This window comes from Oncorhynchus masou, chromosome 21, assembly GCF_036934945.1.
Source record: "Oncorhynchus masou masou isolate Uvic2021 chromosome 21, UVic_Omas_1.1, whole genome shotgun sequence".
NCBI classification, from domain to species: Eukaryota; Metazoa; Chordata; class Actinopteri; order Salmoniformes; family Salmonidae; genus Oncorhynchus; species Oncorhynchus masou.
The window spans coordinates 29387868-29415214 of record NC_088232.1 but is presented as its reverse complement, the minus strand read 5'-3'; the positions used below and the strand labels follow the sequence as shown (position 1 = coordinate 29415214).

Here is a 27347-nt window from a genome sequence, read left to right as displayed (position 1 = left end):
GCGCCTGTGACAGCATGGGCAGCACCATTGAGGCAATCTCCAATTTGAAGTAATAAATGTTCATATTCGCAATTGGCTAATCCCTCCTGATGACCTTGTTGGACATGACTCTAACAGGGTCATCAGCAAATGAAGTTCGAAGTCCCACCCAGTTGACTACATTAAAATGGTGGAAGCCCTCAATGGCGCTGCCCATGCTATTACAGCCTTGGCCACTAGAGGCCACTATCCTTCTCTATGTCAGCTCATTGTTCACATTCCAGAAAGTGGTATGAGGACATTGAGAGTGCCCCCTGGCCAATCTAAGAGGCCCTTGTCCCCCTCAGATAACGCCCTCTTCACCTTTGATGGACATTTCCAGGTACAAGTCAAACAAACTTGACCAGATCATGTTTATCAGTACAAAGCAGTGAGTCATCTGTGAAGTGTGTTTTCACGGACTTGACTCGTTCCTGTGAAGTCCTCAAACTCAACTCTGGACCTCAAAGCCAGTTTCACTGCACTTTTATCATTGTTCCCCTCTCGTCAGGGGCTGATTAAGGCCTGTCTGTGACACCAGGTGTGAGCAATTAATTGTCAGGTAGAACAGAAAACCAGCAGGTTTCAGACCTCGTAGGGTAAGAGTTGAGTACCCCTGCTGTAAAGTATCGGCATGTGTGTTTTCCCTCATTGTACTATAATGTCACAGTTCATAGCACTCTTCACAAATCTTGAATTCAGAATCAGCAATGGGTTTCAGTAGGTTGCAAAAATAATTTCAGTGTCTGAGAAGAGGTTAGAAAACAGGAAGTGTGGTCTATGCAGTTATATATTCAGTTGAAGTCGGAAGTTTACAAACACTTAGGTTGGAGTCATTAAAACTCGTTTTTTCAACCACTCCAACAAACTATAGTTTTGGCAAGTCGGTTCGGACATCTACTTTGTGCATGACAAGTCATTTTTCCAACAATTGTTTACAGATTATTTTGCTTATAATTCACTGTATCACAATTCCAGTGGATCAGAAGTTTACATACACTAAGTTGACTGTGCCTTTGGACAGCTTGGAAAATTCCAGAAAATTATGTAATGGCTTTAGAAGCTTCTGATAAGCTAATTGACATCATTTGAGTCAAGAAATCAGCCAAGACCTCAGGAAAATAAAAATTGTAGACCTCCACTAGTCTTGTTCATCCTTGGGAGCAATTTCCAAATGCCTGAAGGTACCAAGTTCATCTGTACAAACAATAGTACCCAAGTATAAACACCATTGGACCACGCAGCCGTCATACCACTCAGGAAGGAGACGTTCTGTCTCTCAGAGGTGAACGTACTTTGGAACAGAACAACAAAGGACCTTGTGAAGATGCTGTAGGAAACAGGTACAAAAGTATCTTTATCCACAGTAAAACAAGTCCTATGTCGACATAACCTGAAAGGCCGCTCAGCAAGGAAGAAGCCACTGCTTCAAACCCGCCATAAAAGCCAGACTACGGTTTGCACCTGCACATGGGGACAAAGATTATACTTTTGGAGAAATGTCTTCTGGTCTGATGAAACAAAAATATAACTGTTTGGCCATAATGACCATTGTTATGTTTGGAGGAAAAAGGGGAAGGCTTGCAAGCCGAAGAACACCATCCCAACCGTGAAGCACGGGGGTGGCAGCATCATGTTGTGGGGGTGCTTTGCTGCAGGAGGGACTGGTGCACTTCACAAAATAGATGGCATCATGAGGGAGGAAAGTTATGTAGATATATTGAAGCAACATCTCAAGACGTCAGTCAGGAAATTAAAGCTTGGTCTCAAATGGGTCTTCCAAATGGACAATGACCAAGCATACTTCTGGTGTTAATACAAAATGGCTTACGCACAACAAAGTGAAGATATTGGAGTGGCCATCACAAAGCCATGACTTCATCCCATAGACAATTTGTGGGCAGAACTGAAAAAGCGTGTGCGAGCAAGGAGGCCTACAAACCTGACTGTTATACCAACTCTGTCAGGAGGAATGGGCCAAAATTCACCCAACTTATTGTGGGCAGCATGTGGAAGGCTACCCAAAACATTTGACCCAAGTTAAACAATTTAAAGGCAACGCTACCAAATACTAATTGAGTGTATGTAAACTCCTGGCTCACTGGAAATGTGATGAAAGAAATGAAAGCTGAAATAAAATCACTTGTCATTTCACACTCTTAAAATAAAAAGTGGTGATCCTGACCTAAAACAGGGAATTTTCACTAGGATTCAATGTCAGGAATTGTGAAAAACTGAGTTGAAATGTATTTGGCTTAGGTGTATGTAAACGTCTGACTTCAACTGTATATTTTCTGTATACATGCGTCAAGAAGCTAGAGATGCAATGATGTGCAGGAAGTAAAAAGGGCACCAGATTCTGTAAACAATGCAGGTGAGGGGAATAAAAATACTTTAACAAAAGAAAAAAAGTGCATTTGTTGAAAACAAGGAACTGTAGGGTTTCCCCAGAAAGTGTATTTTGCTCCATAGCACTGGATCTGCTTCTGCAACCTCTGACATAGCACAAGGAATCAGTCAGACAGTTGGAAGAAAATTCAAATGTTTATTTACAACCTCTGTTCGTCAGAGTAAAGTGATCTAAATACAACAACAAAGAAATGAGCAAAATGGCAGCTATCCTCCCTGAGCTTTACAAAAACAAAGCACAGTACCTGTGGGTGACAGCAGAGAGAAAAGGAGATGTTCTGTACAGAGCCCTAATGCCATTTACAGAGGGAGAGACATACACAAAACTTCATATACACTATCAGAACAATACATTAAGGTATCTCCTTTTTCAGCAAACATCATGCCTTTAACATCTTTCCAAGAAGGCTGAACAGCTGGTGATGTAGAATAGAGAAATAGATCGCAAAACATCATTAGTTTAACAAATTGCATACAAACCAGGTGGCAATTGATGAGTTGGGGTCAACTAACTGGCTTTAACAAAACAAGGACAGATACCAGTAACTGTTTTTAAGATTATAAAAAGGAAGCTTCTGTGGAGGACTTGTTAGTAAGAGAACAGAGTCCAGAGTTTATGAACTGGAAAATTGGGAGTTGTTCAGAAATGTACAAGAGGTAGCTAGTCAAGTCCCTGTATCGTGATATACCTTACTGGTTGAGGGTGACATAATGGCTGATCAGTGAAAATGAGATCAGTGAACTCAGCGCTCTGGTGAGAATCACTTAGAACTAATTTCAGTCTCATGAATGTTTTGTGACAATAACAAAATAAACCAATCAACAACAACCTTAGGTATTGGCTCCGAGGGCAAAAATGTCCTTCACTGAGTGTCTATTTTAGTGACATTGTTGGTTTTAATCACTACACCTAAAAAAAAAAAATACATTGATTCATATTGACTAATTGCCCCCCCCCCCTTCCAATACCTATCAAATGTCATCAGGGGGGACAAGACAAGGGAAAAAACAAAGCAGATGAGTGTTTCAGTGCACAACCAGCGTTCATATTATACTGTACATATTATGAACTTTCATAGAAGTAGGGAAGAATTCCCTCTCAGTGTAAAAGTTACTCCTTTGCCCAACGGAGACTAACGGTCTCTTTGTGTTGTTCACAGTAACCCCTACTTCCTGTCAGTCATCACAATCCACCGAAATGAACAAAACAAACCCCACCAACATACACACAAGACTTTAAGTCAGACTATGAGATCCACAGATGGCAATGGCAATCGTAGTCATGTACATTTCAATCCATATATCGAAGGTATGAAAAACAGAAATCCGCTTGCGTACCAAAGCAGTAGTCTCTGGGTATAAGAGTCTCTGGAGTCATGTGGCCAGCAGATTTGGCGTGGGCATTGTAGTCTCCTTCAGTACAAGATCTGTCCATGGAGCACTGAGCTGCCACCATTTTACTGGACCTGCATTTTAGGGTGAGACACAGGGGTGCTTGGTGTGTGTGTGTATTTTCATACATATGGTGTGTGTGTGTGTGGTTAAGCAACAGAGGTGAAATCCAAAAAGTAGATTAAGTAAAGCATGCATATTGCTTCTCTTTAGAGAGATGCTTTGGTGTCAAGGGAAGGAAAGTGAGCATCACTGACATGTGTTCCCCTAGTCACTCAGTGAGTGGTTAAGTGCGAGTGGGATGTAGGGTTTGTTGTTTGGCCTCTAGTCCTGGTTGTTCTGTGTTGGCTGTCCAGTTTGGCTTTTGCCATGGTTCTCCTTCTCCTCTTCTTCACTGACAATGAATTCCTCAGGAGGCCAACGCAGCTCGCCGCTCTCCACTTCCCCCTCCGTGGGCTCCACTACGATGGAGGGCAGGCGGTCTTTCAGCTTACAGCAGCGCTCGAAGTCTGAGGGGTCTGGAAAGATCTGAGGAAAGCACAAAAACACACTTAATGTCTTGGGTGTCCTTGGGTCTGGTCACAGTTTTTCATGTGGCATCATGCTACATTTTACAGCTTTGGAAAGCATGGTGCCAAAGCTGCTTTTAAGTGCTTACAACTTGTTATCCAACACCGTGTGTCTGACAAATGGGTAGATTATAACAAGAGCAAGTTATAGCATTGAAAACCTACAGCAAGTCTGTTATCGTCAAGAAACAAAAAACCAAGCACACTTTAAGGAAGTAGACCATACTAATAACTTAACCAAATGAAAACAAGGTGATAGATATTGTCAAGTTAATTTGTCATATATGCACAGGATACACAGTACAATTAAATGCTTACTTACTCTGTGACAGGATGACAAAATAACAACCAATACCCTGATGATACTGAAAGCTAAGCAATGGGTTGACAAAAATCATAAAAAAAAGCAGTGAAACCTAGAACCAAAAGCATTGTGGGTGTGCAATGCCAGACTTGCTGATTTTTTTGGATCTAAAATGAAGGGCATGAGAGATTACATGCATTCCCTGCCTTCCTTTTGCTCTCAAGACAAGAGAAATGGCAACAACAAAAAAAGAAAAAAAATAGTCTTTCCTGGTCCAAGAACAGCATTTTTTATGTTTGGATAAAGTGGAAGAATATTTTTAGATCTGCATATTTCAGTGGGAGACATTGGAAGAGGAAAGCGATGTCGCTGTCTGGGCAAAAACACAGTGGAAAGAAAGCATTAGATGAGGCTGAGAAGGATCGACGGAGAGAGTGTGGGGGAGGAAGAGAGGTAGGGGGAGAGTGGCTGGGAGAGATCGTCCAGCTGTGTCCAAGTCTCCCTGAATACAATGAGAGGGGGATGATGAGAGAAAGGGAGGAACAAAATGTTCTGATAACAGCTGTGTTTCAGTATGTTTAGACGGGCTCATAGTAATGGCTGGAACGGAATACATGGAACGGCATGAAACACGTGGTTTCAATGTGGTTGATACCGTCATTCACTCCATTCTAGCCTTTATCATAAGCCGTCCTCCCCTCAGCCTCCTAAAGTGTGTGGGTATGTGAGTGTGAGCATGTGTGTTAGTCAGTGCATGTGTGTTTGAGTGAGTGAGTACGTGTATGTTAGTGCAGGTCTGAGAGATGGTGAGTATGTGTGTGTGTTAGTGCATGTGTGCACAGGGAGGTTTAGTATCTCCTTGCCTGTGTTGCTAATGTCTATGCGTCATCACCGAGGGGAATTGGGCAGAGATTAACCTTGCTATAAGACCACCGGCAAACACGTCACAGCTTGTTTTACTTCCAGCGACAGGAAACGGCAATGCGTCGCCAGCGAGGCACAATGACAGCTATTTTGGGTTGTAGCTATTTTGGGTTGTAGCTGTAGATCAGGAATCACTCCAGCGCTGACTCAAACAACAATTGAAGCTGCCACAGAGAAGCTCTCACCTCCGTAACATAATCAACCTCCAGTTCCTCTGCTCTGGAAAACTGCATTCCTTACATCACTCTTTCAGCGATGAATACCATGTTGCCTTGCAGAAACACAGCTGGCATTCAGGTGATGGACTCACAAATTGGACCAAAGCCAATGAATTTGGATGAGGAAGCAGTTAATCACCCAGCTGTCTGTCCATCCTCATGGGCAGAGAAGAGACCTTCACCACCTCCGTCCTTATCCTCACAGGACAGACACACAGCTGGTGTGTAAATGGTGAGGGGCAGGCAGCCCACCTTCCTATATGATCAGTCTGCATCCTCTGAGTCAACTCTGACACATACAGGTCCCAGACGATCATAAAGGAGTGGGTTGGCCTTAATATGGCCGTGATTGTTTGTTTCCAGAGATTAACCATTGACCCAGCAGTAAGAAACAGAAGCAGCGGAAACAAATCAAAACTTGTCAAGGCCACCAGTTGGCTTGCTATTCAGAAAGTTGCCTCTGTGGGTTGTGACATTGCGATTCTACAAACTTCTATTCATTTCCTTTGCATGTTTGTAAAGTCTTTGTCATCATCTCTAACTCCGTGCAAATCTGCACTCCTCCCCACCACAAGGCAAATACACATTTTTTCCACCACACGAAGACCCTTTCCTTAAACAGCACCCCTAAATTCCTAAAAAAAGGTTTTGTTTGCATAACTTGCAACAATAACGCTGATGATTAGACCTCCTGATTGGGAAAACAAACCACTCCTTACCCATAGTCCCCTGGGTGAGCTGCTTACAGTAAGAGCTATAATGGAACATACAGCCTTGGCTGTCCCTAATCCATCCTTTTGTTCAGAGGGTTACTAATAGTGGTGGGGACATTTGAACAGTGACATAAACCAATTTAAAAAAAATACAACACCCCCCTCCCCTCCCCCCTTTTGTACCATGATCTAGCAGCAAACCAATTTCCCTCTGGGACAACAAAGTAGAAACTTGAACTTGTGTGTGCGTGTTACCTGGAAGGAGAGCCGGTCCTTGCTGGGGCTGAGCCTTATGTCCTCCATGGGGGTGCTACTGATCATCACCTCAGTCATGTCGTCTCCACTTGGCACAAACACTGGGCTGGAGAGAGACATAGGGGAAAGGAGTAGGTTATTCGACCATTCAGGATCTACTGTTAGTCCCAAACTTTCACACTGAGGAGCATTACACAGAACAGGTACATGTGTCCCAATAATGGTGCTGTACAAGAGGCTGCACAATGAAGAACTGATAGGTTGGTGTAATATAATTTACGTGTAGCTATTACTTTGGGAAGTAATATGCAAATTCATCCAGTCCATTTAGTGAGATGACAGAGTATGACTTTCAAGTAGTTGATGTGCATGAGATATGGCCCTTTGGTATTGTGTTTGCAATGAAAAAGCTACGCATAAGCCTTGTTCAGTCTTTCGTTTGGTCTGTACGCATGCATGCAGTTGTTTATATTTAGTCTGACCACTGACAGACTATGCAGCATAAATGTAGTGCACAACAAAGCTACACCACCACCAAGATGTGGTTTGCATTGAGTAGCCATGTCTTCATACAAGATGAGGTATGATTAAACTAGCAGTGAGGGGATAGTCATAGCAAGAATGCATTGTGGGCGTGCAGTGCAATTTGACTGGAACCCATAACACGGGACGGACCCAATACCCTCGGTTACATCAAAAGGTTCACAGAACTTTCCATTTTAGTTGAAGCAACAAGATGTTGTTTATCCACTTCAGTGCACTGTACATGCTGAAGCACTGTAAGAAATGACTGAACTGAGGCACTTTGTGGGAGGAAAAGTTATTCTTGGGATGTTTGAGAACCAAGCTATCAACCGAGCAGAGTGTTCTTCTCATGCTTTCTATTTAAAGCCCGGTGGCACAGTGGTCAGCATCCACAGGACTATGGTCAGAGTGGTCAACCCACTATAGGACAACTACAACTGGGACAGGAAACAGGACATACTGTAGGTGACCACCTGCATCAGATGAGCAGCTCAAGCACATACTTGGTCCAAATATAACAAGTCAGTCATTTGTTTCCACAAAAAAGTAGAACATTGGGTGCCATTAACCTACTTTTAACCCTGAATATATAAAAAAACTTGTTTATTTTAGAGACGATGGAAAGTTAAGTGGTTAGCCATTTCGACATATTCTAGACATGACCAGTAAAACATTTTAGGTAAACCTATGAGGTGCACTTTAAAAAAAAAGGAGCCTAAATTCTTTATCATCTCAAATTAAAATATATATTTTCCCAATACTTGTCAAGTTTCCCCAGAGGTATTTTGACAGTAATCCTGTGTACAATGTCAGATAAGACCCTGAGCTGTGAACCCCGGACTTCGACTCCCTTTATGGAGAAATTAAGAGTGGCACCTTTCGATTTGTTAACATTCTGTCATCGGAGCATGAAACGTTTTCACCATAAGAGGTTGTGGGCAAAAAGAGAGATGTTTCCTATGACTCAGTTTGCCAATCTCTCATGTTACTTCACTGCTTTGTTGAGTTCTTCTTTCCTCCAAGACGTCCATGTTTGACATCATTCAAGAACCTATTAATCCCTGCACAGTAATGTTAAGACAGTCTCCAATGGGAATCAAGACTTTCCATTAAAAGAACGTCAGTGACGGCAGTTTAGAAAGCACCAAAATAAAAACTTCTCTCATACTCTGACTGGCAAAAAACAAGTGGAGCTCAACCACCAGTATTACATTGTACAGGGATTAAGTTCCAGATAAAAATCTTTAAACTTCGGTCAATCCAATGATTGCAAATAAAGGCCCTAGGCCATCCACATTTTCCAACATCACTTTCATGTAGAAAGTCAGCCTTGTGGTCCCATAATATAGGACCGAGGCAGATGTACACATTCTTTAGGATAAGGAACAAATCCCATATACCATAAAGTGTTCATCTATTCTGAATCTGTCAGAAAGTCTCAATAGCTTCAAACTGAAAAGGAGAAATGCACGCAAAAAAATCAATTTACAGAGCAACATGTGCATTGCCACACCCCGAAGCAATGGCTACTGCTGTTAATCTTTCAATATTTCCATTCCCAACTTTGAATACCATGTGTCACATACAAATTGGGAGAAGCAAAAATTATTTCGTGCAGGTGGGAGCCACAGGGGAAACGCACAAGCCAAGACCAAAGGGCAGAATAGGTTTCTGGAATCTTGTACTTTTACAAGTCAATCAAGTCGGTGACAACAATAGCCAGAAATCTACAAATAAAAACTAGTCCAAAGGATATGCAAGGTTGAGTGTCAAATTTTTTGTCAGCAAAGACATGCTCTTGAACCCATTTCATTCTTGAGAGGGGTGAGAGAGTGACATAGGGTAAGCCAGAAACACAGACACCTGTGCAGAAGAGAGGGGAGAAAGAAACACTGCTTGTGCCAGTCATATTTCTGCTCTGGGATCGTACAAACATCCTGCTTAGCTAAGAATAACAGAACGTCAGCCTACTAAAACATAAAGGGGCACAATGACAAGGAAGTGGAGGAGCACACGTAACAATTCGACTCGGGGAGAGAACATACCACTCAAATACATTATATCTAAATGTGTCTGCTCGAGGTTACGCAATGTGTCCTTTTTTGTGGAAATGTCTGCCTCAAGCAGCCATGCTAAGTACAATCAAGAGGCTCCAAATTGATGAGGATAATGGATTACCACAGGCTCACGTCAGGGATGCAGATAGGAAACACTTCCAGTTCAAAGTTTGCAGCCATTGTGTCAACTAATTCAGAGGCAAAGAGATCAAATGTCTTGCATTCCTACTTCTACCCTAGCAGGACCCATACAAGTACACATTTATTCTATAAGGGCACCTCAAACCCTCTGTCTAAAACGCACACTGCCAAAGATCAGTCACGGCACTCCATATGTACTCAAAACGTGCAGTTCAGATTTGACCTAGGATCTTAAATCATTCACCAGGATTGACCTGGAATGGCTCCTTTCTGAATGGGTTGGCGCCCCCCCCCTTGGGTTGTGCCATGGCGGAGATCTTTGTGGGCAATACTCAGCCTTGTCTCAGGATGGTAAGTTGGTGGTTGAAGATATCCCTCTAGTGGTGTAGGGGCTGTGCTTTGGCAAAGTGGGTGGGGTTATATCTTTCCTGTTTGGACCTGTCCGGGGGTGTCCTCGGATGGGGACACAGTGTCTCCTGACCCCTCCTGTCTCAGCCTCCAGTATTTATGCTGCAGTAGTTTATGTGTCGGGGGGGGGTCAGTTTGTTATATCTGGAGTACTTCTCCTGTCCAATTCGGTGTCCTGTGTGAAGTGTACATTCTCTAATTCTCTCTCTCTCTCTCTTTCTCGGAGGACCTGAGCCCTAGGACCATGCCCCAGGACTACCTGACATGATGACTCCTTGCTGTCCCCAGTCCACCTGGCCGTGCTGCTGCTCCAGTTTCAACTGTTCTGCCTTATTATTATTCAACCATGCTGGTCATTTATGAACATTTGAACATCTTGGCCATGTTCTGTTATAATCTCCACCCGGCACAGCCAGAAGAGGACTGGCCACCCCACATAGCCTGGTTCCTCTCTAGGTTTCTTCCTAGGTTTTGGCCTTTCTAGGGAGTTTTTCCACCGTGCTTCTACACCTGCATTGCTTGCTGTTTGGAGTTTTAGGCTGGGTTTCTGTACAGCACTTTGAGATATCAGCTGATGTACGAAGGGCTATATAAATACATTTGATTTGAATGACCAGTCCCATTCAGGTAATTTCACAAGGTTTAAGTCTGTAGTAGTATTGCCAAGTAGAACTTTTGGCTAGACCTGTCATCCCATCTTCAATGGGCATGTGACATGATCAGGCACTTCAGTGACCCTCTTTAGCACTGTCCACAGGAACATCTAGGCCTACATACTGTACATAGTCACATGCTCATATGGGCTAATGCCAGTCCTATATGGGCTAATGCCAGCCTTAGACACATTCCAGTCAGAGGTCTGGCATGAGACGCATCTCAGACTGACACGTGTCCAGGCTAAACAAATAAAAAACGAAGGATCAGAGGTCACCTGCTGCATTTAAAAGATATAGGCCAAGTGGGGGGGTTATTTCAATCTAGATGGGCTTTTGGGAATCATTATGGCACATTTGTGAAGGTCTGTCTGTGGGAACATAGTTTCTGCCAAGTTGCCTACCAAGTCATCTACCAGTCTCTTTACCAGAGGCCCATGCTCGCCCAAGGTGCTGATGGAGACCAAACATATATCCCCATAGCAATGTGACTCAGTGCACAGGATGGGATATTACATGTTGCATAATTGACATGGTTTCCTCTCTACTCCTCCCAATGCTACGCGCATCATAAATCTGAGGTGCAGGGGCGACAACACGAAGCGGCTGCTGACATTCCATGCCATCGCTGGACTGCCTGGTGGCCAAGTCACAACCTGTAGGTGTGTAGGGGGTGGGAGAGGGCCTGCGTCACTCTCTCTGAAACATGTTGGAATGAATGGGCCATGTCCTGATCACCGCTTTAGTCCATGGGCTGCTTTATGGAGTGGCTCAGCCTTCTCAGAATACAGGAAACACTGTGTTACTGGCTGGGCAGAAGAAGCTAATGTTTATTTCAACTCAACTTGATGACATATTGCCATGCCACATGTTTTTCTTAAAAGATGCCACAATAGAGGCATTTAGTCCATGATGACCTGATCAATTTATAGGAGAATGACATGTTCTTGTTTAAAAAAGAAAAAGTGTAACACAACAACTGCCCATGGCAAAACATGGAAAGCTATCAAATGCCTCCCATTGGACTGCAGTTATATAATTCATGATTTTATCAACCTGAAATTCAATAACTAAACATTTTGAAAAAGGAACAGAGAAGTGCTACATTAAGTAGCAATTCATGAGGAAACAATAATCAAGAGAACTAAGCAAAAGGATCCCCATGTAGCAGATTCTCTGAAGAACAGAGAAGCACACTGAAAGCGCAGACGAGAAGCTTTGTGGTTACAGTAAGTAACAGGGTCGGGTCTTCACTTCCTGGTGCAGGCAAACCGAGACTTGCAGAGGTAAAAAAAACAAAAACAGAAGCAAAACAAAGTCTTGCTTGAAGTTTTTGGACAAAGTCTTAACCTAGATGCAATGTTACTAGCCTATATAGAGGAAGGAGTACACAGTAAAATGGAGAGATTGAGTCACAAGCCTCCTCTAGGTGATGGACCGACCGTGAATGGGTAAGAGGGTCATTCCATCTCCCTCTATTACACCCTACCACAATCCCCTGCCAATAAAGGTCAGTAGTCCCAACCACTAAAGGTCAAATGATGTGAAACAGTCTTACATATGGTTTAACACTCATATTGTTGTATCTTTGCTTGCCGAGAAACCAAGCTAAACTCATGTTATGTTCTTACTTCTGCAATTGTATGTAGTCTGACTAAAAGCTATTGCATCTCAATGCTCCCATAGCAACGTGAAAACATGCGGTTGCCCATCTATTGTCCCCTTGTGAAAGGAAAAAGGTGATCCTCAGACACACCTGGATAGACAGTCTTGGTGGGCCACCTGACACCATGTGAAAAACAGAGAAGAGCTTTGTTTGCGATCTGCTCTCTTTCAAGTGGATTACACGTTGTGGAAAAAAAAAATCCACTAACTGCACTTTGACACGTTCAAGAGTGCATGTGTGATTGTTTGAAGGAGTAAATAGCCTAGCTTCTTTTGACGATTACATAAAAAAAAGGAAAATCGTAGTGCTCTTGATTATACCCATTAACAAATATAAAAACAATGCTAAAAAAAATAACTAAATGAAATTCTGTTTAAAAAACCATTAAAGTGTTTCAGCAACATAGCAGTCATTACATCGCAGGTGTAAAAAAAACAAATCATTACAAAAATAATACTTACCAGTATATTTGGGGAGAAAATACAGACATGAATTCACACCTGCAGTTGATTCTGATGATCAAGGAATTAATCTGATATTGATGGTGTATTTCTCCCACAACGGAACGCCTGTCACAAGAGGATTAAACGAAAGCGTTTTTTTTAGAGAAAAGTAGAAATCGAAGCGAAGCCGTGACCTTAGTGAAACAAACAACCCTCAAGTATTTTTGCCCATATGATATCCTGACTAGTTGAAATGACTTTTATGTAAGAGGCGTGTACTGTCGCTGAAGACACACCTTTTTCACATGGGGTCCAAATTATTAAATGGAAGCAGCATCACTACGGACCAATCAAATGACAGGTGCCTCGTACCCGCGCTGACGATAGCAAGGGATGAACAATTTGATTGGAAATAGAAAAGATACTGCATCATGCAGGTTTCCATTGACCCAGGTTAATTCAACGAAAGCAATGTCGCAAAAAAACAATCATTGCGACATGTGTAATGGAAACGTCGGATATAGGATACATTTTCTAAAGATCGACAACATTTTTATCGTTCGACATGGGTGGATTATTTTGTCGAACTTTCCTTATTGAGACTAATTGAATAAAGCACGTAACTATAAAGCTCTACTCTACACTGCTTGCCAAATCCATTTTTTAACTATAAACACGTTTTTTTGCAGGACAAGGCTTGTCATGACTTTCAAGAACGCCTGAATTGCTTCGCCTTGCATTTCTGGTTGGCTGGCAAATTTCACCATCGAATTATTTCAGATCTACACGAGTGCAAGTTTCACCATGTGGTGATATGTTGGCACATGAGAATTATTAGGATATGGGGCAAATATTAGTCAATTAATGCATTCAGGGGCGGACTGGGACACGAATTTTGCCCTGGCATTTTATCCACACCAGCCCACGTCACTGTGCGCATCATTCTACCATTTAAACTGCTGTGAAATATATTTTCCAAAAACAACATTATTGTATTTTCAGCTGTTTGAAGCTGGTATAAAGTAAAGGACTCAAAAACTAAACATGAGAACAAGAAGCATAGAAAGAGTGCACATAACAAATCTACCACTTCTTAGACTTGCTTTCAATGAGAAAGACAGATCAATAACTCACATTGTTATCTTTATTTGGTCGGGTCACCCAAAATGCTTTAAGCCTAATACCTAATAAAAGCCAAGATAACGACCGTGGCTATATTGCAAATTAGTCCCTGTCATATGTGTTCCCCCTGAATCAACACCTACCCTAAGTGTTAATTACTACACTCTTAGAAAAAGAGGTGCTATCTAGAACCTAAAATTGTTCTTCAGGTGTCCCCATAAGAGAACCCTTTTTGGTTCCAGGTAGAACCCTTTCCACAGACAAACGGGTTCTACCTGAAACTAAAAATGGTTTTACCTGGAACCAAAAAGTGATCTCATATGGGGACACCTGAAGAACTCTTTATTTCCCTAAAGAGTGTATTACAGGGTGCCACTACTTAGTTCAGTTGGTGGCAACAGCCCGTGATTTAGTCAGACCCAAATCATAAGTCTTCATCTTATAAAGTCATTCATTCTTTATTAAGAAGTATAATAAAGACTACTGAGGTATTAAATAATTAAGTTATCTAACACGTCCAAGCATGAATGCCTGATTGAAGATAGTATTTTGATGTGCAACCTAATCCAGTGATTGTTGTGAATTTTGGGTTGACAATTAGACTATTGTTGTTATATTCTACTGTCCAAATAGGATATTGTTGTTATATTCTACTGTCCAAATAGGACTCCAGATTTGTTTTGTTCAATAGAGAGGAATTACATACATCTTTATGTGCACCAACTAATAACAAACTAATTGATTTGGGGAAAATGGAAACTCGCAACACATTAACTAGATTGCTAACTCTAAATATAATACCCACTGCTAATAGTCATGCATTCATACAACAGTAAATATAATGTCCTAAAATAACAGCCTACTACACGAGACCAAAAGGCATATGCTCTCGCAATGGCCGGTACACATTTCACACACACCACTCCATATCTCATAGCCATATCAAATATCTTGGCTGTAAAATAGTTGCTATTCAGCTGAATATTGAGAGTTGGGAAATACATATTATACCTACAGAAGGCTGAGACCCTCCTCTCTTTGACAAGGACAAGGGGACGAAGCTTCCAAAGCAGTGTTTTTCCCACAATTGCATTTTGAAACGTTATACTATCAGAACAATTCTTTCTCTCAAACACATGGGGGAGAGGAGGGTGGCTCGCTCATCACAAAAAAATAATAATAATATTTGTCCAGCCCATCTGGCATTTGCCAGAATTGGCAGATGGCCAATCCACGATTGCATTCCATCCAAGCTGGGTTTTGCAGGTGTGAAGTCATTACTTCCATCTGTTTTTATCGACACAAGATAGTTAAATGGAAAGACACCATAGCAGGCAATTGTCACATCTATTTTCTATGCAAACTTTCAAAATGTTAACAGCAATAAAATCACTGGACAAGTTAATGGAAACATAGCTATTGCTAGTCGCTATGTTGATATGACTTGGATCTAATATTTTTTATTGAGCGGATGGTCAGGGGGTCGGAACTTAATTACAAATCATTTGTAGGCTGCAAATGGACCGCAAGAAGCTCAGATATATTTGACTAGAACATCATTTCAAACCTTGCTTACATTTGTAAACGGTCACATATATCGCTCTATTATGCATGGGAATACTTTGCAAAAGATTTCCAAAATTAAAATCACTTGGAGCTGATTTGCTAGTTTTTTTCTTATTTTTTTTGCTCAGAAAATTTGGGAGCGGGCCACTAGCTCCAAAATTAAACCCAAATAAACAAAAAAGTCAAACCAGTCTCTGCTTATTTATCCTTCTCGTAATGATTTATATTATGAAACTCAGGTCAGAATATCCAGCGTCAATTCACTAACTTGTCCAAAGAAATATACAGTACATTTGATTTTCAAATATTGCAATTATATTTGCATAATAGGAGAGGATGATGATTCCAGAGTAAGCTATAAGGTTCTTTTTCTGAATACATTGAGATACAAATGTGACTGGTTAAGATCAATAATCCACAACAATACTGAAAATGTAAAGGTCACATCTAAAGTAGCCCTATACAATATTTACAAGGCTATATAAAAGGTTAAAGCTGGAGCTTCCTAGTGTCATATACAGGATGCTGTCTCAAGCTCTGGGACACAGCAACCATTTGGCAGACGAGGTCTATAACGGATTTTATTACAACTTCACTGTCCTCTGATGAACAGAATACAAATGACCTGGCTTCAAACTAGTATTCTAGCATCACCTTGTGGCAACAAGGGGGCACTAAAGGAACACATTACTTAATACCATTCTCCATATTTTCAAGCATAGTGGTGGCTGCATCATGTTATGGGTATGCTTGTAATCGTTAAGGACTGGTCAGTTTTTCAGGATAAAAAAGAAACGTAACGGAGCCAAGCACAAGGAAAATCGTAGAGGGAAACCTGTTTCAGCACTTTCCAACGGACACTTGGAGATTAATTCACCTTTTAGCAGGACAATAACCTAAAACACAAGGCCAAATCTACACTGGAGTTTCTTCCCAAGAAGACAGTGAATGTCCCTGAGTGGCCGAGTTACAGTTTTGACTTAAATCTACATGAAACTCTATGGCAAGACCTGAAAATGGTTGTCTAGCAATGATCAACAACCAATTTTACAGAGCTTGAAGAATTTTGAAAATAATAAAAAGGGCAAATGTTGCACAATCCAGGTGTGCAAAGCTCTTCGAGACTCACAGCTGTAATCAATGCAAAAGGTGCTTCTACAAAGTATATACTCAGGGGTGTGGATAGTTATTTAAATGAGATACTTATGCATTTCATTTTCAATAAATTACCAAACATTTCCAAAAGCATGTTTTCACTTTGTCATGATGGGGTATTGCATGTAGATTGGTGGGAAAAATAACATTTAATCCATTTTGAATTCAGGCTGTAACACAAAATGTGGAATAAGTGAAGGGGTATGAATACTATCTGAAGGCACCATGAATGTTACTTGGTGCAGCTAGTGATAAACAACATTTAAAGACAGAAGACAATTTACATACATCCAAAAGTAATTTGAACAGTAAACACACAAGCTGCGACCAAACACTGTGGCTGCCTCACCGGGTGCAAAACAGCTCTTTATGGCGTTCCCACATTAGATTACGTTTTCCATAACCTAAAAGAAGTTGATTGAAAGCATGTTGGAGCTATTATTTTTCCATCATGCGGCACATTCTTGGGATCAAGAAATAGGACAGCATATATATTGATTGGGTGACATTTTTATTGCAGCAGTAGTTTTAAAGGGGAATCTTTTCTGAAATTCAAGATCAAAGACAGAAGGAACATTTTTGTGCTTGCCAGTGAAGACATTTACAGTCAACGACAAGGCACGTTAACCTGTTGTAATACGATTCATTTTAAAGCAGCAATCAGTATTTGAAACGAGAACAAAGCGTCTCGTAGCTATTTCTGTAAAAAAAAGCTGAGGGATGGGGCTGCAGAAATGTAACTGCTCAAATTCAAAGACAAAGCTATGGATGCAAGGACTGACCTGCCATGATATCAAAAATTAGGCTATATAATGTTTGTTTACAAACATGAGTAAAACAAGCTTATATTTTGGGTTCTGATGGGGTACGACAGTTGAACTAAGCTCATGAGGCATTTATAAGTTATATTCTTCAAGAATCAATGGGTTCATATTATTAATTTCTAAGTCTAAAAATGTTTGTGGCAACTGCAATTTGCCCCTTTAAGTCAGTAATTTGCATTTTGTCTTCTCCACCATTTAGTGGAGTTATGACGATAACTTTAATATGGCACAACGTCAGCCATAAATCTCAACCATTTCTTGAATCAGACTAGTGAAACTGCCAAATGCAAAAATGAAAAGTACATGACATCTGTGGTTTTGACTCTGAATTCCAAAAATCCATAAGGATATGTTACACTGACTGGTGTATTGCTCAGTAACCTCTGAATGGGCATTAAGATAATCATATGATTGGATATAAGATGGTCGACAGCTTATTTAAATATGTATTCTTATGCAAACTACGAAAATAAAAACCAAACCCTATTTTTCACCACACAAGTCTGTATTAGCTAAAGATTTAAAATGATGTCTTTGAAATATACATTTGGAATACAGTAAAACCACAAATATGTTTGCTTTTGTCGTCTGTTCCTTTACTCTTTCCAGACTCAAATGAACATATATTTCCTGATAGGTTGGTTGGTGGTACTATCATAAAGGCTTGTAGTCCAGCTTGGATTCCAGTTTCTTAGAATCTGCAACCTTGCGAACGGCCTTCATGAAATCTTCCTGGGTCACATACTCATGGTCAGCACGGATTGCAAACATACCTGGGAAACACACATAGCAGGGTTCATACAGACAGTCGCAAGTCAAACTCAAGGACTTTCAAGTACTTCTTGGAGCACTAATAAAGTTGAAGTCGGAAGTTTACATACACTTAGGTTGGAGTCATTAAAACTCGCATTTCAACCACTCCACAAATTTCTTGTTAACAAAACTAGTTTTGGCAAGTCGGTTGGGACATCTACTTTGTGCATGACACAAGTAATTTTTACAACAGTTGTTTACAGACAGATTTTTCACTGTATCACAATTACAGTGGGTCAGATGTTTATATACACTAAGTTGACTGTGCCTTTAAACAGCTTGGGAAAAAAATCCATAAAATGATGTCATGGCTTTAGAAGCTTCTGATAGGCTAAATGACATCATGAGTCAATTGGAGCTGTGCCTGTATTTTAAGGCCTACCTTCAAACTGGCTGCCTCTTTGCTTGACATCATGAGAAAATCAACACAAAAAAAAATCAGCCAAGACCTCAGAAAATAATTTGTAGACCTCCACAAGTCTGGTTCATCCTTCATTCCAAACACCTGAAGGTACAACCTTCATCTGTACAAACAATAGTACGCAGGTATAAACTCCATGGGACCACGTAGCCGTCATACCGCTTAGGAAGGAGACACGTTCTGTCTCCTAGAGATGAACGGTATTTTAGTGCGAAAAGTGCAAATCAATCCCAGAACAACAGCAAAGGACCTTGTGAAGATGCTGGAAGAAACAGTTACAAAAGTATCTACATCCACAGTAAAAACGAGTCCTATATCGACATAACCTGAAAGGCCGCTCAGCAAAGAAGAAGCCACTGCTTCAAACCCGCCATAAAAAAAGCCAGACTACGGTTTGCAACTGCACATGGGGACAAAGATTTTACTTTTGGAGAAATGTCCTCTGGTCTGATGAAACAAAAATAGAACTGCTTGGCAATAATGACCATCGTTATGTTTGGAGGAAAAAGGGGGAGGCTTTGCAAGCCTAAGAACACCATCCCAACCGTGAAGCACGGGGGTGGCAGCATCATGTTGTGGGGGTGCTTTGCTGCAGGAGGGACTGGTGCACTTCACAAAATAGATGGCATCATGGGGGAAGAAAATTATGTTGATTTATTGAGAGCAACATCTCAAGACATCAGTTAGGAAGTTAAAGCTTGGTCGAAAATGGTTCTTCCAAATGGACAATGACACCAAGCATACTTCCAAAGTTGTGACAAAATGGCTTAAGGACAACAAAGTCAAGGTATTAGAGTGGCCATCACAAAGCCCTGACCTCAAACCCATAGAAAATCTGTGGGCAGAACTGAAAAAGCGTGTGCGAACGAGGAGGCCTAGAAACCTGACTCAAGTTACACCAGCTCTGTCAGGAGGAATGGGCCAAAATTCACCCAACTTATTGTGGAAAGCTTGTGGAAGACTACCTGAAACGTTTGACCAAAGTTAAACAATTTAAAGACAATGCTACCAAATACTAATTGAGTGTATGTAAACTTCTGACCCACTGGGAATGTGGGAAGAAATAAAAGCTGAAATAAATCCTTCTTTCTACTATTATTCTGACATTTCACATTCTTAAAATAAAGTGGTGATCCTAACTGACCTAAGACAGGAAATCTTTACATTGATTAAATGTCAAGAATTGTGGAAAAACTGAGTATAAATGTATTTGGCTAACGTCCGACTTCAACTGTATATATTTGTAATAAGTCATATTATGAAATTGTTTCTAGTCGCCAACAGATGGCAGTATGTCGCCAGAACCTCATGAAAAAATAAATAAATATCTAACTTACTATTCATTACTACCTTAAGTTCTACTCAATAATACGTGTTTCACTACATACACGAGTGGTAAGTCAGGACTGATGATGTTGACTGATTTCCTCATATGAACTGTAACTTAGTAAAATCTTTGAAATTGTTGCATTTATATTTTTGTTCAGTGTATATAATATATTGTCTTTATATTTAAAATTGTCTTTATAATTCACAAAATGTTAGGTTCCATAGCCTGTCCCAACACAGACATGAAAATGAATTCTAACAGTGTAAAAGAGCCTTAGTTGACTCTAAAATGTTGTATTCTATACGCATTTGAAGAGAAAGAAGTTATGAATGTGTTTGTTAAGATTAAAGACTCTCAGGACCCTATTTACATTTTAGGGGGCCCCACATGGGTCCCGGACCACACATGGTCACGGACCCCCTAGTTTGGGAACCACTGTACTACGAACACCTCAATCACACCTACAGCGAATTGCACAATTGGTACGCAGCATCATCTGGATGTGTGTGCAACAGAAGTTCAACATTCACCTTCTGCTACCATTTCTGTCAAGCCGTTTATGCATTCCTTCGATAAATCCAAGGTATGCACCACACAGAACGCACTGCAACTGCCTCTGCACCGCAATGTTGCAAGTCAAACACAGCGTTCCATTGGAAATTAATGTACAGTACTTCTGGTGTACCAAAATGCATTCACGCTGTCGGTGTGATCAAGGCGTAACCTCTCTTCCTGCTCGTGTCAATGCTTCCTCTCTCTGTGCATCTCCTTTACATCCTTCATTATGGCCTGACACACCACACTGTCTGTCTCACTACTCTCAATAAAGAAAATAATTTATAGTATCCCATCTTTTGATTATAGCTACCTTAATTTCAGTCAACTGCTCATGCTGCGGTCAGGCTCCGTTCAACATTAGCATCTAACTTCATCCTTCCAGCCAGGTAGTTATAGTTAGCTGCCTGGCTAATAGCCGGAGCACTTGAGCTACCTAGCTAGACATCGGACTGAAATATCAGTGACAATTTACCAGTTGTACACTCATTCGCTGAGAGTCTTGGGTTGGTTTGTTTGGGGGATGTCTGTTGAAGTCAAGGGTTGTTAAAATAAGTCTCACTGTCAGTGACATCTCTCTGCTACTTGCCACTGTAGGTCTGGGCTGAGGTAGTTCGTTTCACCTCTCAGCCTATGTCGTGGGCGGAGTTTCCCGCGGGACAGAGTGGTGAATGAATGCGCTGCTAACAAGGGAAATCCGGGGGAGCAGACGAACATAACAAGCATACATGAATAATTTATGATTCCCCTCGTTCGCAGAGGTAGGCACGATTAGAACTCAGATCAAGAAGCCTTCAGAGCGGTGATCAACGCGCAATAAGTGTGTAAATTATAATTAACAAAAACGTGAGTAAATGCTATTTCCCAAATAAAGAAGGTATAAACTGCGTTCACCCTCCACCACATCCCTGGTTAGGTCTGGCAAAACCCATTCAGAAACATCAATATCATGCAGGCAAGTTTGAATCTACATTTGCCTGGCTATTGATGTGACATTTGGCAGCGCCGAATCAGTCAGTTCTGTACCTGCTTGGCTGAGTGGCAGTATAGGTGGAATGAGCAAGCTTGCCTGGCATCCAGAGCACGAAACATGTGAGGAAATAAAACTCGGTAGTCTGCCTGGAAATTAATTCGGAAGACCCATACATTTTTCTAATATTTTTCATATTAACATATTTGATAGTTCCCTGTTCACCTCATTTTAATTCAAGTACTCTTCAAGTTACAACTTGAGAAAATTACAGATTTTCAAGGTATTCTAGTACTTGAATTTCAGAGTGCCAAATTCAAGTACTTTTAGCACCTTGTGCAAACCCTAATATAGGAACAGACTGAGTGAATGGCTTGTTTTTAACATGTAGAATATACAGTTATAGAGTGTATTAGATAGGTTACTAACCTGCTTCAGTGCACACGTTCCTTAAATCAGCTCCATTAAATCCATCAGACAACTTCACAATGGCCTCGTAATCTGCGAAGAAATTCAAGTTACAGCCCACCATGAAATTCACAACATGCAACTTCATTTCATCACAAAAATATGTCACATCCACAGCACACTATCCAGTCGCTAAATTCACCCATCTCTCCATGCTTAGTGATTGGTCCAGAGTGAATCTTCAGAATGTCCATCCGAGCCTGCTCATTGGGCAGTTCGATGTCTGTAAAGACAAAGCCAGAAGTTAAGATTTCTGCAGTTCCTTGTCATTTACCAAGTCCTAGTTATTTTTCAGCCACTTTCCCTGGCCCTTTGGGGAAGTGACGAGGTGCTGAAATGGAACCACATGATTATCTATGCTTCCCAAACCAGGATAGTTAAAAGTCTCGAGAGGAAACATACGGATCTTGCGGTCCAGTCTCCCTGGCCTTAGAAGGGCAGGGTCCAGCGTGTCCGGACGGTTGGTGGCCATGATCATCTTCACTCTGTGCAGGGTGTCAAAGCCATCCATTTGGTTCAGCAGCTAGACAGGACAGATGAAAAAGTTGGCATCTTCAGTCATAATTGGCTGATAAAACCAAGTGTTTACAGGTTTAGCCTTCAACACTTTGAGGCTCAATAATATGAGTAGTACCACAGAGTTTCTAACCCAGAAGCCCAACACTTCCGGGAACAATTGCAAAGCAGAAGTCAATGAGAGAAGAGAAAATGTCTTCCTTTGTTCTAAAAAAAATTCTCAATCCAAAAAGGCACAACCTATAGTACCTTCAAGGTGCCTCTACACCACAATTTCAATTATAGAGTTGAACCGCTAGGAGCAAAAAGACTAGATTTACTACTACTAAAATATTACCTTTGCAACAAACTGTGAAAATGAAAACTAGAATTCACTAGTTTCACTTTAACTAAGATATCTGGTCTTTGATTAAAAACATGTTTTTTTCATGAAAGTTACTCTATGTAGCTGAATATGTTTTTACTCCAACCTTGTGAAAGTGACAAACTGACACGTTTTCATTTTAGTCAAAAACAACTTTACATCGAAGGAGTGCCTTTGATTTGACGGCCTCCACATGCGCAGTTCGGCGAGAGGCAACCGTTAGATCCGATTATGTGTTTCTGCGCATGAGCTTAGCTAGCCAACGTTGCCATGACATTGCCTACAAGCGTGATCTGTGATTTCTATCAGGGAAGCAGTTTCTACATACACTACCGTTCAAAAGTTTGGGGTCACTTAGAAATGTCCTCGTTTCTGAAAGAAAAGCAAATTTTTTGTCTATTAAATAACATCAAATTGATCAGCAATACAGTGTCGACAATGTTAATGTTGTAAATGACCATTGTAGCTAGAGACGGCTGATTTTTAATGGAATATCTACATAGGCGTACAGAGGCCCATTATCAGCAACCATCACTCCTGTGTTCCAATGGCACGTTGTGTTGGCTAATTCAAGTTCATAATTTTAAAAGGCTAATTGATCATTAGAAAACCCTTTTGCAATTAAGTTTGCACAGCTAAAAACTGTTGGTCTGATTAAAGAAGCAATAAAACTGGCCTCCTTTAGACTAATTGAGTATCTGGAGCATCAGCATTTGTGGGTTCGATTACAGGCTCAAATGGCTAGAAACAAAGAACTTTCTTCTGAAACTCGTCAGTCTATTCTTGTTCTGAGAAATTAAGGCTATTGCATGCGATAAATTGCCAAGAAACTGAAGATCTCGTACAACGCTCTGTACTACTCACTTCACAGTACAGCGCAAACTGGCTCTAACCAGACTATAAAGAGGAGTGGGAGGCCCCGGTGCACAACTGAGCAAGAGGACAAGTAAATTAGAGTGTCTAGTTTGAGAACCACACACCTCACAAGTCCTCAACTGGCAGCTTCATTAAATAGTACCCGCAAAACACCAGTCTCAATGTCAACAGTGAAGAGGCGACTCCTGCATACTGGCCTTCTAGGGCCTATGTAGATATTCCATAAAAATAAAATGTTTTAAAAAAAATAAAAAATGTATCAACCATTTCCAGTTACAATTGTCTTTTAGAAGAACATTAACAATGTCTACACTGTATTTCTGATCAATTTGATTTTCTTTGAAATTGATTTTTTTTTTTTGCTTTTCTTTCAAAAACAAGGACATTTCTAAGTGATGCCAAACTTTTGAATGGTAGTGTATTTTCATACTAAACCATCTTAGGTAGTACTTTGTGTGCAGTTAAGCTTATAGTTGTTCTCTGTTGAGAGACTCACCTCCATCAGTGTCCTCTGGATTTCTCTGTCTGCAGACGTCCCCTCAGAGAAACGACGACCACCTGTTAAACAGACAAAGACTCGTGTGTGTCTATCTGGAACTCAGTTTGTTAATTTCTATAGTCTGTAGCTCTAGTTCATGTACCTATGGCATCGATCTCATCCATGAAGATGATGCAGGGCTGGTGGTCTCTGGCGTAGTTGAACATCTCTCGGATCAGCCTAGCGCTCTCACCAATGTACTTGTCCACTATGGAGCTGGACACCACCTTTAGAAAATTGCAGTCAAGTTGGCTAGCAACTGCTCTGGCCAAAAGTGTTTTTCCAGTTCCTGAAAAGCATGAAAAGAAAATACAGTAAATTATAAAGGCACATAATACTGGCTTCTGGAAAGCAGCCCTCAGGCTAGCATGTAGTGCTATCAGAGAACCAGGCCAGTTGATCTCCTCACCTGGGGGTCCGTAGAGCAGGCAGCCTTTAGGGGGGATGATGCCCACCCTCAGGAAGAGTTCAGGGTTGGTCAGAGGCAGCTCAATCACCTGAAACAACATTTTCAAATCAAATGTTATTTGTCACAAACATGTTTAGCATATGTTATTGTGGGTGTAGCGAAATGCATCAACATCCATCCCTCTCACAATTGGACCATAAATAACTTCCGCACTCTCAATTTTATTTGCTCAACTCCTATATCCTCCCTCCTCTCTGGCCTCCATTTAAAATGAGAGGTGGCAAGTAGAGGGAGTGTGGGCAAAAATACACTTGTATAAAGTGAGACTCCTTCTCCAATTGTACATCATCAGGCAAACTAAGTTTACAGGGTGGAATCCCAAAATAAATGTATAAAGTGATTAAAAAAACAACATTTCGCTAGTTGTACAAAACATTTTATAGATAAAAGGATAAGTAGCATATCATTTTTAAATGTTTGCATGCTTTTTTCTTTCGAGAAAACAATAGCTGATTAAAAAGTCAGTGTATCAGATTTCAAAACTCTTCCGCAAAGGACTCAGGTAGGATAAACTTGTGCTTCCTCGCCAAAAGGAGTCTATCAAGGAGGTGAGGACCATTTTCCTACTAACGAATTGACACTCATCGACTTATCGGTTTCCGGGTCACGGAGGAGAAAGGGCAGACTTTTCCCAAATGAGAAAAAGCCCCCAGAAAAAGCTAACTCTGTCCTGTATAGATAAAGTGTGTGTCTGTGCCTCACTGACCTCTCTGAGCTCTCTGATCTGCTCAGCCAAGCCTCCGATCTCAGAGTAGGAGACGCTGCCAGGGTCTTCATGAGACATATTGTACACAAGGGGGTCCACCTCTCTGGGAAGGTACCTGCATGGGGGAACAGCACACCGATATGTCATCACAGTGTGCCTTTGTTCTTACTGATTATATTCGTCATAGAGATGTCTTATAAGCAGAATATATATTATTTGTTTTTCTTAAAACGCTTTCAATAGGGAGACTGTTGCAGAAAGTTGGATGCAGGCTAACACAATACAATGATGTTTTGCTTGGTAAACATATGAAATAATAAGAGGCATTATAGACTTGGGAAAGTATATCAACTCACCTCATGATAGTCAGAGTGGTCATATCCAATGCAACTCTAGTACCAGGTTTGAGCATAGCCTTGTCCAGCTGGGTGACAAAATATAAGGTTGGCACCTCAAGCATAATCAATATGAAATGGGAAGTGAAATACAAGTTGCAATGTTATTTGTAAATATTTTGTTGTGGCTATGGGTTTTCACCTACTTGCCGTCTGCATCCAACCACATATCGTGGGCCATTGGTTGCTTTGACAATGACTGAATAACACGAAAGGATAGAAGAAAACCCCACGTTACACACAATATAATAAATGCAAGCTAGTAGGAACATTTAAACTTTTTCAGCCATGTAGGCCTAGCGGTAGATTCAACAAAACAACATCATATGCAGCAAAGGGATTTTCATTATAATTTAGGATTTACATTTTTCCTCTGTAAGCTGCTTCAGGACCTCACCAACAATCTAGAGAGGAGTCAAGAGAGACCGTTGTAAATCAAATAAAAACCTATATCAAGGCTTCTGATGACTTGGGATTAAACTTGCAGTCACCTGTCCAACACTTTGTAGAGCTTTCAGATCATTTTCTGATTTTTCATACTGTTTTGTCTGTTCTCTCAGTTGTTCACGCACTGGAAAGACAAACAAAAACAAATACAATGATTGACACTGACTGCGTGTGTACCATCACATAGGCTGTCATCATCATCATCATCATCATCATCTGGTCGAACACTAGCTAGTTAGCTAGCTAACTAATGTTATAAAACTAGCTTGCTCGTTCGGGTGCGTCCTTAACATTGTGCATAAATAAAAGGTATATGAACAGTTACACACTAGATAGTTTAGTATAAATAACCTGGTGTTGAACTCATTTTCAAGGCTACAATAGCTATGTTGGTCTAGCTAGCTAGGTAACTGGAGAGGGTTACATTATAATGACAAAGCTACATGGACAGTTGTTGTGGCTGCTAAAGCCTGGCTATTGACAGAAACGATACATACATTCTTTCAAGCGTCCATCAATTTCTTTGTGCTCGAGCAATTTCTTTCTGTAATCTTGAAGTCCCCTGTCTCTGGGATCCGCCATGATGCCTTGAAAAAACCGGCACTGCCACGCTGAATTGTGGGATTGAAAGTTGTGACATCAGAGAAAATGTTTTGCCATGTTTACATTATGTTGTCAGAGGAACGTCGTAATTCATTTGAAGTGGATTTAATTGTGCATTTTGAGAACATGTGACATTTTTGTGACGACATTAATTCAAAACAACATATTAGTAGTATTTTGTGGAGCTTTTAGAAATGCATTCAATTTACCGATTACCCCAATGACTAATTCAGCTTTCAAGTGCTAGTTGGAACTCAGGAACTCAGTCATGTCCGATTTGCTAACTGGTTGAACGCGGAACGTGTATAACTACTATAACCGTTTAGTTTGTCCGATGTTTTCGAGTTTCCTAGTATTTAAAGTTACAAAAGCAATGTACCATGCCTTGGAGGATTCATTTGAACACAATGGGCACAGTCTCAGGGGTCCTACATCAATCTGGGCTTGAGTCACAGAGGGCAGGGATGGTCAGTCAGTGGGGTGATGGAGTTGAACAGATACGTTATTTGATACA

The 27347-nt window shown here is 40.9% G+C and overlaps 2 protein-coding genes across 2 annotated transcripts; both read right to left on the bottom strand.

The window, feature by feature from the left end:
• Window positions 1–2549: 2549 nt before the first annotated feature.
• On the bottom strand, window positions 2550–12930 carry LOC135508069 (protein LBH-like). The gene is made up of 3 exons (XM_064927993.1): window positions 12714–12930; window positions 6803–6908; window positions 2550–4347 (listed from the first exon to the last, which is right to left on the bottom strand). The coding sequence occupies exons 1-3, from the start codon at window positions 12740–12742 to the stop codon at window positions 4144–4146; spliced, it is 339 nt and encodes a 112-aa protein (XP_064784065.1). The 5' UTR covers window positions 12743–12930; the 3' UTR covers window positions 2550–4143.
• A 4100-nt stretch (window positions 12931–17030) lies between these two features.
• On the bottom strand, window positions 17031–26857 carry LOC135508068 (26S proteasome regulatory subunit 10B). The gene is made up of 13 exons (XM_064927992.1): window positions 26728–26857; window positions 26275–26354; window positions 26148–26187; window positions 25930–25982; window positions 25745–25812; window positions 25389–25503; window positions 24623–24710; window positions 24317–24502; window positions 24172–24233; window positions 22322–22442; window positions 22062–22142; window positions 21881–21952; window positions 17031–18135 (listed from the first exon to the last, which is right to left on the bottom strand). Exons 1-13 carry the CDS (start codon window positions 26810–26812, stop codon window positions 18017–18019), a joined length of 1170 nt encoding a protein of 389 aa, XP_064784064.1. The 5' UTR covers window positions 26813–26857; the 3' UTR covers window positions 17031–18016.
• Window positions 26858–27347: the final 490 nt, after the last annotated feature.

What these genes read in the sequence shown, in the direction of transcription:
- LOC135508069 (XM_064927993.1), bottom strand. Translation starts at nt 12,742, where the DNA reads ATGTCTGTATTTTCTCCCCAAATATACTG. An exon ending in TTTTCTCCCCAAATATACTG is followed by an intron (nt 6,909 to 12,713) that starts GTAAGTATTATT and finishes GTCTCTCTCCAG; the next exon opens with CCCAGTGTTTGTGCCAAGTG. An exon ending in AGGACCGGCTCTCCTTCCAG is followed by an intron (nt 4,348 to 6,802) that starts GTAACACGCACA and finishes TGCTTTCCTCAG; the next exon opens with ATCTTTCCAGACCCCTCAGA.
- LOC135508068 (XM_064927992.1), bottom strand. Translation starts at nt 26,812, where the DNA reads ATGGCGGATCCCAGAGACAGGGGACTTCAAGATTACAGAAAGAAATTG. An exon ending in GGATGAGATCGATGCCATAG is followed by an intron (nt 24,234 to 24,316) that starts GTACATGAACTA and finishes TCTGTTTAACAG; the next exon opens with GTGGTCGTCGTTTCTCTGAG. An exon ending in CACTAAGCATGGAGAGATGG is followed by an intron (nt 21,953 to 22,061) that starts GTGAATTTAGCG and finishes ATTTCTTCGCAG; the next exon opens with ATTACGAGGCCATTGTGAAG.